Source organism: Artemia sp. Qi Xiang Cuo, chromosome 21 (assembly GCF_049724085.1).
Source record: "Artemia sp. Qi Xiang Cuo chromosome 21, ASM4972408v1, whole genome shotgun sequence".
Classification (NCBI taxonomy): domain Eukaryota; kingdom Metazoa; phylum Arthropoda; class Branchiopoda; order Anostraca; family Artemiidae; genus Artemia; species Artemia sp. Qi Xiang Cuo.
Window position 1 is genome coordinate 1126389 of NC_142814.1, and position 19563 is coordinate 1145951.

Consider the following 19563-nt stretch of genomic DNA (forward strand, 5'->3'; position numbering starts at 1 on the left):
TTTAGAATTCTCTACCTTCTTCAGAACAGAGATACCACTCGTTTGAAACTTTTAAAAGGATTCTTAAGGCCTATTTAGTTAAGAATCAAAGAGAATAGTTTTTTTCTCCTCTGTGAAGTTGATGTCCCCCCGTAGTGTTGGGCGATGCTAGATATCGATATATTGCACCAAATATCGATATCGAATACTGCTACTACAAACAACTCACCGCAGCACCTAGCCGCCTGAGGCAAACACAGCTACGCACGCTCCTCCTCCATCCCAATCTATTCAAAGCCTCCCTTTTTACGCCCTCCCATGAAGTTCCCATTTCCTTTAAATCTTTCTTTATGACGTCCTCCCACCCCAGACGTGGACGACCTGCTTTCCGTTTAGCCCTAAAGGGTTGGCCGAAAAGAACAATCTTCGGCAATCTCTCATCCTTCATCCGCACAACATGCCCTAGCCACCTCAACCTTTCTTTCAATTATAGCCCTAGAGAGTGGCATTGAACCACATTTTTCGTATAGCCTATTGTTTAAAATACGGTCAGTCAGCTGGATACCCAGAACAACCCGTAGGCAATGTCTCTGGAAAACATCTAGCAAATCTTAATCCGCTTTTTGGAGCGCCCACGCTTCAGAACCATATTTGACCACTGTCATCACTGTAGCTTCCAATATTCTAATCTTGTTTAGCAGACTTATCTTCCTACTCTTTTAAACTCTTCTTAACTGTGAAAAAACACCTTGAGCCTTGGCTATTCTACTTTTGACATCTTCATTGCTCCAAAAATCTTTACTAATAAAACTACCAAGGTAAGTGAAGCTGTCCACCTGATCAATCTTTTCATTACCCAACTTCACCTTTTCATCTTCACTTATTCCTAGCCTTAGTGACTTAGTCTTTTTAACAATAATTTTTAAACCTATTCTAGCAACCTGAACTCGCAAAACCTCTAAAACTTCATTCCTTTTGCTCAAACTTTCATATAGGATGCTTAAATCATCAGCATAATCTAAGTCCAGGTGACTTTTTCCTCCCCATCTGATTCTGTGGTCTCCCTTTGCCTTTCTTGTGCTCCTTAAGACAAAGTCCATCAAAATAATCCATATTAAGGGGAATAGAACACAACCCTGCTTAACTCCTGATTTAATACAAAACCAGCTGCTAACCTCATTTCCTACCTTAACCGCAGCAGTGTTATTCTCGTACATAGCATTAATCACTTTAATGTATTTGTCTGGTATATAATACAAGAATAAAACCTTTACTAAAGCTCTTCTATCAACAGAATCGAACGCTTGCTCATAATCTATAAAACTGAGGACCAAAGGTGTTCGAAAACTCAGGCACTTCGCAATTATTAACCTAAGAGTGAAAATTTGGTCGACACATCCTCTTTCTTTTCTAAAACCGCAATGTTCTTCTCTTAAAACTTTGTCTACGGCATCTCTCAATCTAAAAAGTATCATATTACTAAGTAATTTACTACCTATAGAGACCAGACTAATCCCTCGATAATTACCACACTCACTTTTATTGCCTTTCTTAAAATCGTTAGGTACTTCCTCTTTTTCAAAAATCATATTCATAATCTTCAGTAACTTATTTCTAACCTCAGAGCCACCATATTTAAGAAACTCATTTACCACCCTATCAGCACCTGGAGCCTTATTATTTTTCAGTCCTTTTAGTACTGTCGCTAATTCCTCCTCACAAAACAGATCTTCCTTCACATCCAAGGTATCAACAACCTTTTCATTTTCCTCTATATCTCTTCCTTCAACTCTATATCTGTTAAGCAAATCCTCAAATTGTTCGGCCCATCTCTCTTTAGTTTTTTCCTTATCGCTAATTGTGGCCCTATTCCCATCTTTAACTGGCCCAAGTCTACATTGACTACTCTCTATCGATTTATTAACATGCCAATACAGTATTTTACTATTATGCCTTCTAGCTGCATCTTCTAGATCTTTGGCAATTTTATCCATGGCCTCTACTTCACAACTCCTTAATTCATATTTTAATGCTTTCTTCAATTTCTTTACATTCCTTTTGTTTTTATATGATCTATCACTCAGGTAATTCCTGTACAAGTCCTTTCTCCTTTCTATCAAACATAAAGCTTTTTCACTAATATTCATAGCTGCAGTTCTAACTTTCTTCCCTAGGACACCTTCAGCAACTTCACAAATTATTTTTCTAAAATTATTCCAACCATCTTCGACATTATCAAATTTTAAATTTAGTATTCAACTGTTCCTGAAAAGTTTCACTCAAATTCTTATCCAGAAGTCTACCAACATCTTAATTTTCTTGGAGGTAGTTGTCCTTCCGACATTTCAGCCTTAAATTAGCTTTTGACAGTACTAGAGGGTGATCTATATTTTTAACATCAATAACGGCATTCCTCTATACACTAGTACCTAGTATTGATCCTGCTAGTCTTCGGTTTACCAGAAAATAATCAATAAGGTTTGCTGTGTTACGATCACGTGAATACCATGTTAACTTATTGGCAATTTTATGACCAAACACCGTCCTGGTTATAACTAGATTGTTTTACCTACAGAATTGCAAAAGTCTGTAGCCATTACTGTTTTCTTTTCCTAAACCAAATTACCTAGGCTAGGGTATCATCCATCCCTATTTTTACCGACCAGGACGTTCAAATCTCCTAATAAAAATAACATATTTCTACCTGGGACCCTGCTTAATCGCTCCTGTAACTGTAAGTAAAATTCATCTGAGTCACTAGTATCTCCGTCAGTCGGTTCTACAGGGGCACATACTACTATAACTGATACCCTGAACTTTTTAGTCATAAAATGAGCAATTAGTATTCTATTATTAATACCTTCCCATCCTAAACAAGACTTAGCAGCTTCCTTATTCATCATGAGCCCTACTCCCTGTCTATGTACCCCTTCCTTTCTGCCTGAGTAAACAAATTCTATATCAACTAGTCTTATACTTCCCACCCCTGGAATATAATTTTCTGAAACTTATAATAAGCCCAGTTTGAATTACATGAATTTGTTAGTCAGAATATTTACGTAATAGTCATATTTTAGCGTTCTAATGTTCCAAGTTTCGATTTTCATGTTTTTTAAATGGTTGAAATTATTTTCGCCTCGGGAATAGCAATGATCCCGGATACCAGTGCAGGACGGGGATCACATATCTTCTCAAGTCTATACCGAAGTGCTTAAGCCTGCTTAGAACCGGACAGCAAGAAGTCCCTGGGACCTCCATGAATATGGGCTTTCTGCAATCCTGGGCCCATCTTCGTCACAACATGGTTTTCAGCACTTGACGATGCTCTTCTATCAACAAGAGTCGAAATCCTGCACAGAAAATCTCAAGCTTATTACCTCCAACTCATTATATATTCATGCCTATAAATATTATGCTACTACGGGGAGGCAACGCATAGTAGATAAATTAGCTAGGAAGGGGTTTTTCAGCCCGAAAACGTCCGCCAAAATAGAGCGAGCCCGGAAGAAATATCCGTTATTCAGAATCCGGTGCAAATTCTGTGTTGTTTATTAGGCTATAATTTCCTCGAGGGGCCCCACTCCTCAAGTAGGAATAGAGTTGACCGCAAGGTCCCCAGTCTTGCAGGTACCCCAAAAGGGTCGAGGCAGCCCTTTGCAGAGGCCGTCGTCCATAGACCTGGATCTTACGCCCTGCCGCAGTTGTCCTCCTATAGAGGATCCTCCCGCGATGGTGTTCTTCATCACCATGCAATTTAACCCATTACTGGGAGAAGGTTTGTAACTCCAGGGACTTGTGTACAAACCATTAGACCCTTTTGAGTTTACATTTGAGGAGCCTTATTTCTTCTCTGCCTGTATGTATGATCCTGGGCGAGGGTGCCCCAGTTTCTATTATAGACCCCCAGGGACAAGGTCTCCCCTTGGTCCGTGCCTCCTGTGGCGGTACCCAACATATCTGTAGGGCGCTGAATTGCCTGGGGGAGGCCAATTAATATCTAGCCTAAATTATTGATTCACTTTAGCTTGTAAAACTAATGTAAGATTAATGTCTAGCCTAATTTATTGATTAACTTCAACATTAGCTTGCAAAACTAATGTAAAACTAATGTCTAGCCTAATTATCGTTATCAACAGATACAAGTGCCGTCACAGTCCCTGTGATTCAGCCACTACAGAATCAAACCAGTTTGTGGGGAGCACATGACAGAGTTTCAGTAGTCAATGCAAAGCAAGCTACATCAGCTGCTACATCTATCACGGCTCTCCAGATTTTCAATAGGGAGTCTTTAGTTACAATAAAAACTGATCCACTTAAATGGTGGAAATCTTATAGTATGGGTCTCAGGAATAACTATACGAACTTTCATAAAATTATTGTACATGTCCGCCACCAATGTCCTTTCTGAAAGTGGATTCCGAGCCTGATCAGTTAATCACATGGCTCGTGACATGAATTCAGCCCAATAACAACCGAAACTCTAAAACACGGAATCTTGATAACAATAGATAAATCAAATGAATTGGCTTTTTATGCCGACTCCAGATATATAAAATTCATCAAGTTTCATGTACTCATCAAAAGCTACGAGCCTCAAAGAATTTGAAGGAAAAGTTATACAGAAATTGTTTTTAGACAGAGTGGGAACGCCCCTAAAAAGTCAAAACATCTTAATAAAAATCGTACTATCAGACTCAGCACATAAAAAAATCATACTGCAAGGGTTTCTAGCTTCCATCTGCAAAAAATGTGAAATTTTCAAATTTTTGACAGAAGAAAGATGACGGATGCGTGTTTACTAGTTTTTTTGTTTTTTTTTGCCAGGGTGATCACATCGAGCCAATGGTCATATAAGATCAGGAGAGTGCTTGCTCAAGCGGAAATTACAGTTCTAGTTCCAAAATTTGTGACCAAAACGATCGGAGGGCAACTAGATTTCCCCTCCCTCCCACGCTCCTTTTTTTTCCAAAATCATCCTATCAACATTTTGAGATAGCTATTTTGATCAATATAGTTGAACGGTCAAGTAGTCATGCCTCTGGGGATGACACGGCCCTGCAAGTCCCTGGGGAAAGGGTTGTAAGTTATGAAATTTGTCCAATGTTTACATATAGTATTTGTTATTGAAAAGTAAACAGTCATTTTCGGGTGATTTATCTGTGGGAGGAATTTCCTGCTGGAGGATTTTCCAAGGGGAGAACTTTCCATGAAATAGAAGTTTCCGGGGATGAGTTTTCAAAGGGAAACTACAAACGGGGGCATTTACGAGAATTTTTATACGAAATTCATTTTATTTGACCTAATTTCTTTTTGCTAATTACATTTTATATTTCAAGATATTCCGGGGAAATAGCCCAGGTAAAATTTTCAAAGGAGTTAAAGTTGTCTGGGGGATATTTTCGTGGGGGTGGTTTTTCCGCGGGGATGGGATTGTCTGGGGGAAGGGGGATCTTACGTGGAGAAACTTTCCAAGGAAAAATTTTCTTGGGTAGATTTTCCATGCAGAAAAGGGTGGATCTTCCAGCATCATTTCAAAAACGATCAGAAATTAAATGAAGTGAACTTTCTTTCAGATGAAAGAAAAAAAATTTATTTTATCACTGAAAGGCAGAACCAATTCTCAGCGGAAAATATTGGTATGTTGCTGAGTTGAAAAGCCAGAAACAGCCAATAGCTTATTTTTCTTTATCCTGAGCCCGAGTAATTCCAAATCAGGGTTTTTGTAATGTTCATTCATGTAATGGAAGTTTATTTGTTTTATTAATAATTTAAATAGTGTGCAATTAAAATTTAAATTAAACTGCACCAAATACTCTTTATTTCCAAATTTTGTTATTCAATTTTGCCAAACTCTAAAGTTAATCTGAGCAAAAAATTGATCAGAAATATCGAAATGGATATATCGATTATCGAAAGTAAAAATATCGATATATCACTTAACTTCGATATCGCCCAACACTAGTCCCCTGAGTGTTTATTTTATGATACATGGTGGTCGTCTCTGCGCTTTGACTCCCAGACCTCAGGTATGGTCTCTTTTTAATCTTATTTGTTGTTTTTAGCGATTGCTTCTCTTTTGTTGTTGTTGTTACTTATATTGTACTTTTATTTCCCCCTTGTATTCCCGGCCATAGAGCCATTCGAATGGCTCTATGCCATTCGAATGGCACTTCGTTTCCAAATTGTATTTATTGATGAATAAAACTCTGAACAGACATCTCTGGCTGACTTTACTTTACGTTTGTTGTCTTTCCCTTTGTTTTCTTCTTTTTCTTTAATGATTAACTAAAAAAACTTCTTCCACAAAATAAGTTTTTCAAAGAAAAGTAAAGAACTTCATTAAACCAAAAATGAGCAAAAATAAAATCAAATAGTCTACCAAGCGTAAAGCTCCAACAAATCAGCATCGATATATAAATGAAACTCATAACGAAAAGAAGATATCATAAAGAACCGAGTCAAGCTCAAAACGAGCAGAACCTGACTTGAACAGGACTCTACACTCCTCAGCTATCCAAGGGTCAAAATACAGTTTGCACTTACGGAAAAAAAATACAAATGGTTTTGTTCTCAGAACTTTAATCAATCAAATAATATTAACATTTTGATTACTAAATATCAGTATATGTATATTAAAATGACAATGCACATTCATTTTTATTTTTTTCAGTAAAGTGTAAATTATGTTCTGGCCTTGGGAAGGCATAGGGGTTTTGATTGTATGTGTTTGGGGAAAAGGTGGGCGTGAGAGGGGGGTTAGTTGCCCACCAATCACTTTCGACTATTAAAAAGGGCACTGGCCCTTTGAATTTCCAATCGAACGAGCATTTTTGAAGTTTCTACGACAACGCTTTCTATAAAACCTTATATGCCCCCAGGGCGTGACTTGCAACCCTTGCCCTGAAGGCTGTGGGGGGAATCAACTACGCTGAACAAAATGACTATTTTGTTCAAAATTTTGATTGGATGTGTCTGGGGAAATGGTGGGCGTGGAAGGGGTGTTAGTTGCCTTCCGATCACTTTCGACTATTAAAAAGGGCCCAAGCCACTCCAATTTCCAATCGAATGAGCCATTTTCGAACGAAGTGTCCTGATCTAAGACCAAGAAAAAAAATAAATAAATAATACATTGTGCCCACATCGTTCTTTACTTAGGCACCGCTATTGCGCTGCCTAAGATCACGATGAAATTCGGTGCCGTTTTTGTAAACGGCACAGAAAACTAGAAAATTTTGCGAGCTGGAATTGCTGCCGTTTTCTTTGCAAATTGGTGCCGATATCGCAAATAGGTAGCGAAAAAAGCTACGATTGTCCGGCCCTTAATTTATCAAGACGGAAAAATTCAACTTATATCGGGCAACTGATTCCAGAAGTTTTCCAACACAACAGCAATAGTAATGGAAGGTTCAATTAGTATTGAAAATCATTTGACTGAGAAGCTAATTAGGGCTGTCCAGTTCAACAACATCATTTAGGAAAGAAGGGGAAAAGAACACAAAAATGCAGTTTTGTCCTGAAGGCATGGGAGCAAAACATCCTCCTGATCCATTTCAACCACGCTCTTGCAAATTTGAATATTTTGCCAGTAAATGTTGGGCAACTTGAAAATCTTGTGTGAACAAAACGGCAGCTAAAATCGCTCACTGATGCGGTTGACGAAAATAGACTATCGCAGCATTTTTTTTTTTTTCGTTCTGTGTGAACCAAGGGTTGGGGAGCAAAAGTTGATAAAAGAAAGCGAACAAAAAGAGACATTAAATTAAGCTGAATTATTTTTTCATGAAAATTTTTACGACAATATATATTCCCTTATCTGGTAATTATTGACACTTCGAAGAATAACAATGGAAGCCTAATGCGAGAACTAGAATTTCAACTTTAGGCTAAGGGAAATTGAATACATTTTTTAACTACGGTAGACCTGACTCTACCTAAAACCTAACTGAAAACAGAAACTGGAACCGGACACAGTGGAAACTCAAAGTTTCTGCTGTGTTAACTTATTTGCCCTATCATAAGCCCAAAAAAGTTAGACGAACGAAATTAAACTTAAAAACAACAAATTCAAAATACAGAAAAGCATGGGTATTTTGGAAGGAGGCTAAAATGACAGTGGTGTTAATCACCATTAAATGGCAAAGAATTACATACAAGGGAGCTCCCAGCAACCAGATATCACGACTCTCAAGAAGTAGCAGTGGCGTAGCGAGCGAAGGCCACCCTGTATGAAGTCAAACTGGACGCCATACGTAGTAGACAATGACCATGACAAAACTATGTATCAATTATAAATTGTAATTGATACAAACAATGTATCAATTATAAATTGTAATTGATACAAACAATGTATCAATTATAAATTGTAATTGATACAAACAATGTCTCGATTATAAATTGTAATTGATACAAACAATGTATCAATTATAAATTGTAATTGTAATTCATACAAACAATGTATCAATTATAAATTGTAATTGATACAAACAATGTCTCGATTATAAATTGTAATTGTAATTGATACAAAAAATGTCTCAATTATAAATTGTAATTGTAATTGATACAAACAATGTCTCAATTATAAATTGTAACTGTAATTGATACAAACAATGTATCAAGTATAAATCATTCATTTACCAACTATAAGTTGAAATAGGGATAATGAATTTTTATGTTCAATATTGACAACAATGTTGACAACACATTTTATGATCAATATTGACATCAATATAATCAACTGGATGATTCTGTTCAAATTTTATGATCAATATTGACATCAATATAATCAACAAAGCATTGAAATGACTGTAAGTCTTGGATGATTCTGTTCAATAGAAGGATTGTGAGGATTGGTAATACAAGCAAAAACTCAAAATAAAAGTAGATTTCCCAATTTTTTTTATCAAACATTAAAATAGTATGGTCATGCAGGGCCAGACTATTTCATTATCAAATGCAAGTACATAATTCACAAACTCAAAAATATAAGTAGATTAGACTTTAATTAACATTTAAAGTTTTCCTTTTTTTTTTTATCAAATATTAAAACAGTAAGGTCCTGCAGGGCTAGACTATTTCATTATCAAATGCAAGTACATAATTCACAAACTCAAAAATATAAGTAGATTAGACCTTAATTAACACTTAACGTTTTCCTAATTTTTTTTTTATCTAATATTAAAACAGTAAGGCCATGCTGGGCCAGACTATTTCATTATCAAATGCAAGTACATAATTCACAAACTCAAAAATATAAGTAAATTAGACTTTAATGAACACCTGACGTTTTCCTATTTTTTATCAAACATTAAAATAGTAAGGTCATGCAGGGCCACACTATTTCAGTATCAAATACAAGTACATAATTCACAGCAAATATTTTGAATTACTAAGATATAAAATAACAGAAAAACGTACCTTCACACTGCACGCCGACTTTCCCAGACCCCCAAATATAGTCCTTACCTAGAAAAAGAACAGAGAATATCATATATACGAGGGGGCATAGAGCGGAGATTAAAAATTTTGTCTGTCTAAAAGTTTTAGGCTATGAGTCCCAGTGGGATAATTTATACACGGTGACGTAGTGATCTATATCTAAAGGTACTTTCCATACCCAGTTTAAACTAAAGAAAATATAGATTTAACACAACCCGTCTATATATTGGATTCAAAAACTTCCAATGGAATGAAAATGCATTATTTTTTAGTCTGATTTGGAACAGGGGCGGATCCAAGATTTTTTTTTTTGGTTGGGGGAGGGGGGCAAAATAGGTTGATCCAATAAACTTGCGTTAGGAGCAAGTTTAATTAACGCAAATTTGCGTCAATTAAGTAAATTACACTACTTTAGACTATGTTAGAGGGGCCTCGCCCCCTGGATCCGCCACTGATTTGGTAACGCTAGAAAGGAAAACATAGTGGAAAAACTGGAGTAACGGCTTTTAAAGACCCTTTCACAGTGAATATTCACAGTGAAACTCCATAACACCGAGATTTAGCTAGCGCTACTTTGAGCCAATCAGAATTGTTCATAGAATTGTTAAGCTAGTCAGATAATTCTATGAAAAATCTGATTGGTTTAAATTAGCACAGGCAAAATCTCGGTATAAGTAATATTACATTGTGAATGGGCTTTAACTTTTTAATTTGAAAAAGACACGTTTTCCAAAAATAAAGTTATTCAAAGAAAAGTAAAGAGCCACATTAGATTAAGACGAGCACAAATATAGTCATATAATAATTTGGAATCAAAACGGACAAAGATAATAATCAATGAGTAAATGAAACTCAAAAGGAACAGATATTAAAATGAATAATCAGATCGGATGTGGAGATAACATATATAGCTATAAATAAATAATAGAGTCCTAAAACAAACAGAAATAAAATAAATAATCAAGTCAAACGCAAAATGAACAGAAATTACGACCGATGGAGTAGAGCTACCGACCCTAAACTTTCTAATGGTAATAGCGTCATTTGCACTTTAATGAGAACAATCTACATTACGAGCAGTATGTTGCTATTTTTCCTAACATCAGCAACAACCAGGGCCGTATGCAGGGGGGTCTGGGTTTGACCCCTTCACCCCCGAAATTTTTTCCTGGCTCGTAAAAACGTAACAAAAATGCATAACAAAATGTTATGCGTTTTTTTCGTATACCCACCCCTTCAAACAAAAACTAGGATTCGCCCTTGGCAACAAGGCAACTAAAAGTAATCCCACAAGGCTAATCAAAGTTACAGAAATAAGAATGACACCAGCCTTTCCTTCTTCTCAAACTCTCTCGCTCTTCCAACCATAAAAGAGAAAACTTTTAAATAGGCCTATACTATGTTTTCAGTGGTAGCTGGAAGACAGGTAAGTTTTGGACAGTTCTGCAGGATTTCGATTTGTGGTTTATGGAAAGGCTTGTTAGGTCATTTTTAGGTATTACATAATCCAAAAACCAGGAATTATTCATATTGAGGGGGTGAAGGAGGAGTATAGAACATTCCTGGTTACAGCCTTAGACAGTCTAAGTTCATAATTTCGTCTTAGTACTAATAAAAGCAGTAATCTGTTAATAACCCACATTAAACGAAGAAGAAGAGTATATGACGCTCGTGCAGTATTAAAAAATCTCGTGCAGTATCTTAACACTCTCTCATTGTTATAGTTTAACTTGTGTAAACTGAAAGTAGAACTTATTTTCAGTTTAGCCCTAGCCACTTTGATATATGGCGTAATCATCAAGGTGATGAAATAACAAAAAATACTATAAATATCGATAAATCAAGTGGGAGACCACTCCCAATTAGTGATTACTTTCAAATGGAGGCTATCAGATATTATGTTTAATACGAAAAATCCTACTTTTTCCCCCTTTCCCAATAAGTACTTTTCTAAAATTTATCACAGAATTCATTCTTGAACAAATGGACTCAACTTTCTTGCATTCTCATATCAGTTTCCTAATTCAAGTAGTTCAGTTCCCCTGTCCCCTCTTTGCAGGTATTGTATTATGAATAATGAAATATTTGACCACTGCCTATTTGAATGTAATATGCTGACGTCTGCACAGCATACCTTACCTTGCAAATTGTTAAAGTGGATCAATTACCGCAAAATCTAGCTTCAGTAAAGAGCACTACCGACTCGACCCGCACACCGAACACAAAATTCAATATCAATCTCCATATATTTGAATTCCTTCAGTCGAAAGATCTACTGAAAGATATTTGAGAATATCTAATAAATAAGAAACATCCAAGCCAGTAGCTCTGTAGCCCACAGAGTGAAGCAAAAGGAAAAGGGCTAAATAGTATCAACTGAAAAGCCCGCCTGCTGTGAAATCGAAGAAAAAGAAGAGAGAAAAAAAGAAGAAAACCTAGGAAGCTAACTAAACATAAAAAAGATCAACGTTAAAACAATTTACTTTTGACTTAATTTCTGTAACTTTTATTTTTCTTCATTCCCTTTGTTTAAAACTAGGTTAGTCATTAACCTATGGCTTTCATTGGGACGCCAAACAAACTTCCGAAGAATAAAAAAAAAAGTTGGCAATCTTAGCAAAACCCTGAGTGTAACAGGTTTAGTCCATGGCAATCACTTTGTGTCCCCTCAAAAATGTAGATAAATCAGTCCAACCGAACTCTTTGAATTCTACGGCCATTCTAGACATAAAAGACCTGGATGGCACCTACTTCCCACCATCTGGTGTACACCTCACAACGCCACGTGTGCACACAGGTCTGCCACGCTCGGCATAGTTACCACCACGATTGGCACAGCTTCCACCACACTAGGCACATTTCCGCCACGCTTAGCAGGAACGACCTGGTGTACAGGATTCCTGAAAGGGGGTGTCCCCCTAAAAGACCATACCCATTGTTCACTCTTAGGATTGACTCAGATAGTTCTACTCCCCACAAAGGCATCCACGAAAAATTCTTCAAGGGACAGGGCAAAGAGTATGGATAACTTACAAGATTGGAACTGTCGCTAGTATTGACAAAAAAAAACTATCAAAGCCATCTAGTGTGTGGCGATACTTGGTATTTTTTTCAACCTCTGTAATCGTTTTTCTGTCAGGACCTGGAATCAGATTATTTCACTGGATAAACATCTGAATCCCCCTTCTTTTCTAAATATCCATGTTTACGAAAAACACCGCTGATTTAATGTATATGTTCCCTCTGAAAGAATCGATTTTGCGACAAGCCTGCAACAGTAAATGGCACCAACCAAAGTCATAATTATATCATTGGGTTCATTAGTCTCCAGAACTATGATATTACTTAGATGTTTTCTTTGAGAAGGATTCAAGGATCTTTTCAGTATAGGAAAATTGTTCGTTTTAAAACAATTTTAAACTAATATTCAACCCCAAACTATTTTCAATTTAAAATACCATGTAAACCAAATTTCAAAAATGCAATTCAGTAGATGGATACATCTGAATCTCTCCTATGGAGTGACAGCAAAGCAGAAAAATAGCAAAGAGTAATAAGCCTTAATGTCACTTGAATAACTGCGGACTCAAACAGGAGTCCAAATAATATAAGTAACTTATAAGAGTGGTAACTGGCGCTAGTGTCGCCAAAAGCCATAAACGCCATCTAGCTTTTAGCAACGCTTCGCATTTTCTCAGTATAATAATGCAAATAAATGATTTAATAAGTGTAATTGGTAAAATTAGGGTAGTAATAAGTGTTTGATATAAGTTCCTACGAAACTTAAAAAAATGCCAAATGTCGCCAAACGCTAGATGGCGTTGATAGTTTTTTTTTTGTTAACAATAGCCCCAGTTACCAATCTTATAAGTTACACATACACATACTCTTTGTTGCAGTCTTTCATAACTCATTCAGTAGAGTTTCAATTTCTTTCAAGAATAATAGCGACATTTCAATATTATACATATAGCCAAATACATATGGACTGTTACAAGGTGGATTTATTTTTACATTAATAACTCTAAATTTACTACCAAAACTCAATCAGGCAGAGCAAAATTGAGGGAAATAAGTCCTAAACATACACTAAAAACAGTAATAAGAAAAACGGAGTCTGTAGACCCCTTCCTAGCTTATTGTGGTGGGGGATGGGCTAGAAGCCCTAAGGACTGTTTCAAGGTGGATATGAATCCTAAGCAGCCCTCCTCCACCCCCATGGTGTCTATTGTGATAATGTAGCATTTTTGAGTCCAAAAATAACCTATGGTTCAAAGATAACACCAAAAACTTAAAGGACAAAGGTCATCAATCTTAAAATATATTTTGTCCCCAGGACCCATCTTAGATTCATGCCTCAAAATCGCACATTTCCAGGTGTTAACTGTTTCAAAGTTATAAATTTTCTAGATCTGTTGCACATTTTCATCAGTGTTGCGACGTTGAACCGTGAAAATAAACAAACAAAAATAATAAGTTAAATTTGACAACACTTTTCAACACTAAAAATTCAAACACTGACAACTCCATATTAAAAGGAAAGCTAAACCTTCTGAAGCTGTTTTGTGCCATCTATTTTTAGTTTCTTTTTTACTCGTGCTCTGTTTCTTTGAAAATTTGTGCCAACTTCTGCAATAAAAACTGCATATTGGTCTTTTTTGCTAAAAAATTTAACGCATGATTTTCTCCTACTTTTTCGATATATCTGGTTGTGTAAGTTTCCACTTAACCAATACAAAACAATCAGCTTTCATTTTCACTGTCCTTAGTATTTACAGCAAAGACACTGGAATACTATACACCAGATACCAGACACCAAGTTAAATTTCCACTTAACCAATACAAAACAATCAGCTTTCATTTCCACTGGCCTTAGTACTTAAAGAAAAGACCCTGGAATACTATAGAAACTAGATAACTTAACACTAGTTTAAGATTCCACTTAACCAAGTCAAACAATCAGATTTCATTTTCACTGTCATTGGTATTAAAAAAAATCTTACTGGGAAGGGGGTACATAATTGAATTTCAAAAATAGCACCAGATGTACTTGTTTCTTTCGTAAGCATCATTTCAAATTTTCATATATGGCTTCCTTAAAAGACCAAACGATGTGATTAATCATCAACTAACAAAGAAAATATTAAAGCCAGAAAACCACAAACACAAATTGCTAACTCACAAAAAAGAAATTAAAAAAATGCACAGGTGTGAAACAGTCACTTATGTCAAGAATATGATTCAGCTCCTATTGCGAAACTATAAAAAGTACAATATTGATGCGTTTCTATCTAAACAAATTGGCCAATCTTGAACTTATAATACCTGCATTCCAGGTTCCACAAAAAGTTACTCAATTTTTCGCTCAAGCTGACGTAATAGCTAGAATGACAGAAACTTATCTCTGAATTTACTTTTGTGCTAACTTTTACTAAAGATAGTTAAATAGTCGGCATTAGTGAAGTAAATCTGCATCGTTATTATCATTGGTATTAAAGTCAGATTTAAATATATTGAAGACTTGTGCAATATTGATGAATTACTATCAAAACAAAATAGCCTAGTAGGGTACCGAGACTCGCTCGGTGAAAAGAAAGACAATTCTTTAATCTCTTTCGCAAAACATTTCAATTTTATCTAGTAAACCTTTCTGCATATTTATATCGACGAATTATTCTGTACTATCCAAAATCAAATTAAATTGTAATGTACTTTTCAATATATTTAGGACACACTCATCTTCAGTAATGTTTATTATAACTATTCCAAGTACTTGTGACATAATTCATATGAAAAATATTTTTCCAGAATTCAGGCCGAAATTTTCCTAAAGTCATCATCTATCTAGATCGTTATATACCGGAGAATGTTACATACCATTTTTCTGGAAAATATATAACGCCGTTTTCGAGAAAAAAATTACAGATAAATAATGTACATATGTACCATTATTGTTCGTTTAATAAGATGGGTCTCATCACTTATTTATTATATTCCACTGACAACCGAGTAAAGGCACATTCAGAAAAGATCGAGGTGGCTTCCACGTATTTTTCTCCGGCCATTTTGTATAGAAGAGGGGTAGTAGGAACTTGGGGGGTGGCTCGAGAAGGTGTCATAGCATCCAACCGTCAGGAGCACCAACGTCATTTCGTCCACAAAAACCGTCATCACATCGACAAAAAAATCCGTCAGAACCACCAACCGTCAAAACATCCAAAATTAAATTTTTTTTGGGGTTTTGGGGGGAAAGGTACCTAGGTTAGGTTACGTATTTAATATATGCTATGCTTTACCCCCGCCCCCATGATATGCAAATATATAGCCGAAATTTGTTATATATTATATACTTATTACTATTATAAACTTATAAATTTTTTGCCGATGTTATGACGATTGTGGTTCTGACAGATTTTCCGGTACAGTGATTGTTGCGCTTAATGATACACAGCGCTATTAGATTGTCGAAGGAACGCAGTGATGGAGACCCGTAAAGCGGGTAATTGCTATCTAAATACATCGAAGAGCGTGGTTTCTCATTGAATCTACAATATTTAAACTGTGTTTTGGGGGGTTTAGGGGGAGGTAGCTTAGGTTAGTTTATATTACGTATTTAATATATGGTATGCTTTACCCCCCCCCCCCTAATTTGCAAATATATAGCCCAAATTTGTTTCTAAACTATTATATATTCATCCTATTTTTTTTTATTAGCATTAACCAAACTTGACTTATTTCGTGTGAACCATTAAGCGCAACAGTACCGATTTTCCTTTTAGATGTTATGACGTTTAGTGCTTATGACGGTTAGTCGAAATGGTAGCACCCCGTGTAGCTACCCGGGGTGCCACAATGAACTCTCATTAGAACCTGAGAGTTCTGGTGCTTTTTGTTTGAGTTCGAAGTGATTAAAGGGCAAATAAATGTGATTTTTCACAAAAATTGCATTTATGGTATATTTCATGTTAAAAGGAAAAGAAATTGTTCCGTATATGAAGGGGTTACACCTCTCCTCAATACGTTGCTCTTTACACTAAAATTTGACAGGTTGTCCTCATTTTTTAAAGAAAGGCTCCTGAAACCCAAGGGCTGTTTAATTAGAATAGGAAGCTTTTTTTTATATGCTACAAGCTTTAGCGTAATGAGCAAGGCATTGAGTATAGGGTAACCCCTTCATATACAGAATAATTTCTGTTTTCGTTTTTAGTTTTAATGTTGCTCATTACTTTCAGTCAAAAAACTTGTGTTTTTTATTTAATTCTTGAAAGGATGGATTCATTGCAGACAGGATTTAGCCTCATAATCAAGAGTTCGCCTACAGTCCTCAGGCTGCAGGGGGCGCTTCAGGTCTATGAGAGGGATTTGACAATTTAGCTCGTTCTTAGGTGTTCAGGGCAAATAAAGAAGGTAAGCAGGGAACAGGGGGAATTACAAACCTAGCCTCCAAGTCTCTCTTCCGGCACGTCAGTGACGGAATTTACTTGGAATTGAAATGACTCCGTATACCAGTCTAGCACAAGAATTTTTTATGCTAGTCGTCCTACACACTATTCTGCTATTTTCTTATATTTGTCATATAATCTACCTATTTCTGAGATTTGCTTGAACCGTCACCCCATCCCAGAAATTTGAACGTATGTGCCTGGTAAATAACAGACGATTAGTGCCAATAAAATTACGGTTTTCAAATACTAAAACAATTTTTTTAGAATTACCCCCCCCCCCCCTAAGACGTTTACGCCGAATAAGAGCATATAAATATTATTGATTTGGTACGTAAGAACGTATTATAAACTGATAACATACTTGAGAAAACATGCGAGCAAGAGACCTCTGTTCCAAATCTGAGTTGGTAACAGAACAAAATGTTCGGACTTAAATAAACCACCTCTTGGACACGTTTCAAGACTCAATAAAAAACAAACCAGGGGCTATACACTCTCGATAATAATCGGTTTAGAAAGCAAAATTGGTAAAGATAATTTTTACAAGGGGGAATTATACTAACAGAAAAATATAACGTTTAACGTAATCTTGTCACAAACCAATTTAACCAATTTTTGACCTGAAATATTACGGTGTCTCAAAAATAGTTAAAAATCATAAGAAAAAAAGGAAATTTCCTTCACACTACGTCGTTGAACCTTCCATGCTAGCATACCTCAAGACTCTAAGTTACGTCATGAAATCTTAAGAATCACATTTTGTCTGTAACGCAGCTAGTTCCATGTAGACTCCAGCTCTACTTACGAATTTAACGCTGGCGCTATGGAAAAGTCAAAACAGCAACAACAACATGAATTTCTAAGTAAAAAATTAAAAAAAGTGAAAAAAGTTTGGTACTTGTCTGTTAAACGAAACACACCCAAGAAGTGAAATTACATTAATTCTAACAAAATACGCCAACAGGGGCGTAATTTGTTATGGGACCGGGGGGGAGGGACGACTGCTCCTCCCAGATCTCAGTTTGTCCCCCCCCTGAAATTTAGCTGAAATTTAGTTTATTCCAAAATCTTGTTTAAACTAAGATAAGCCTACATAATTCAAGCATCAACCGAAACAAATCAGTTTTTTTTAGTAAATATTTGCCTTCATGGTACAATAAAGTACCTTCATAATACTTTTATAGTACTAAATAGTACCTTTATGGTAGCAAATGGCTTTTTTTCAGTTTTCACTGTCATTTTCACTTTATTTGGGAAAATTAGCTCCAGCCTTGCCCTCCCCCCCCAGGATTTTGATGAAATTACGCCACTGTATACCAATATATGATTATAAAATAATACTTTAAAAACAAAATTATGGAAACTACGGCAAAGAATTGCCGCGCAGGATGCAGGCCGCGCAGGATGCATTATACTAAATACCTAACCCAACTTAACCCCTAACCACCTCTATATATTAAGTATTTAGTTAAAATATAGCTACATCGTAGTTTTTCTCACTCCAAATAAGCAAATCATAACCCATTTCAGAGAGGCAAACCGATTATTGGCAGATCTTACACAGCTTAAACCTTGAATGTGATTCATTTAAGAAACAAGTACCAAATGCTTTTTTATTATTTAATTCCTAAAAAGCCTTTTACACTTGACCAAAGAAATCTCCATTCCACATTTTTATTTTCGAATTTTTGGTTTGTGATGATTGTGATGGCTTTATAAGATGATTATGACGGTCTTATGGATTTTTTTTTGCGATAGCCTATTGTGTGAGCAGTCGTTTATGTGTTAAAGGTCACATTTATGCCCGTGCCACATTATAGTCACACTTGTCGATAAAATCAAAATTACGCACGACTACAGCGCCAATTACGGTCACCGTTCGTATTTTCTCGAGTTGAACATTTTTCAACTCGAGAACATAAATTTCTTGACTGACCAATCAGAGCCAACGTTTAAGGCATACTTTTTGAAACTAGAAAAGATGGAAACTTAGAACAGCGCTTTTTTTATCTGGGAGAGGAACCTAACAAAAGTTAAGAAGACTTAGTTTTAGTAGAGAACAGTTGGACACAAATTACTGTTGGTGCAAACTCTTTAAAACTAATTTATTTTTATTTTTTGCTTTTTAAATACAAGTGTGACACTAACATCAAGAGAATTGCCTTGTAATTCATGATATTTGGCTTTCTTTATCGATAAATGTGACTATGGTGTGGCACAGGCATTAAAGTAACACAAAATCGAAGGAGCACCAACTTTCAAAATTCACGTCCCCAAGTGGCGCGTGCCCAGCATGGTCAAAGTAGAACGTGGCGGAATTGTGCGAAGCGTTGTAGAGACTATGAAAAGCGTCGACGAAACTGTGCGGCACATGCAGTACTCAAAGATGTACATCAGGCGGAAAAAAGCAGGTGACCCCTCGCATAAAATAAAGACGTTTACTGTTCGTGTGTTGATACAAAATTTCTCCACAAGGGTGGGAGAGGAGTTATATCCCTTAAATTTTTCTGAGGATACCGTTAAACCAGGCACGTACACAGAGCCGTTTCACCCCTCGTGGGTTATCAGTATTTCTAGCGATTTTTGTGTTCCAAATAATAAGCAAATAATTTAATCATATCCATAAAACAGGATTAAAAGGCTAAAAAGCTAATAAAACAGGCACTTTTAAAATACAAAACCATGTTGTCTATTGAAGCAGCTA

The 19563-nt window shown here is 36.1% G+C and overlaps 1 protein-coding gene across 1 annotated transcript in view; it reads right to left on the minus strand.

Moving 5' to 3' along the window:
* Window positions 1-19563, minus strand: part of Pi3K21B (phosphatidylinositol 3-kinase regulatory subunit alpha) — a 293295-nt gene that overhangs the window by 215090 nt on the left and 58642 nt on the right. Inside the window, exon 4 of the mRNA XM_089106583.1 lies at window positions 9394-9441. Coding sequence (XP_088962709.1) covers window positions 9394-9441 — 48 coding nt within the window. The remainder of the gene's footprint in view (window positions 1-9393; window positions 9442-19563) is intronic.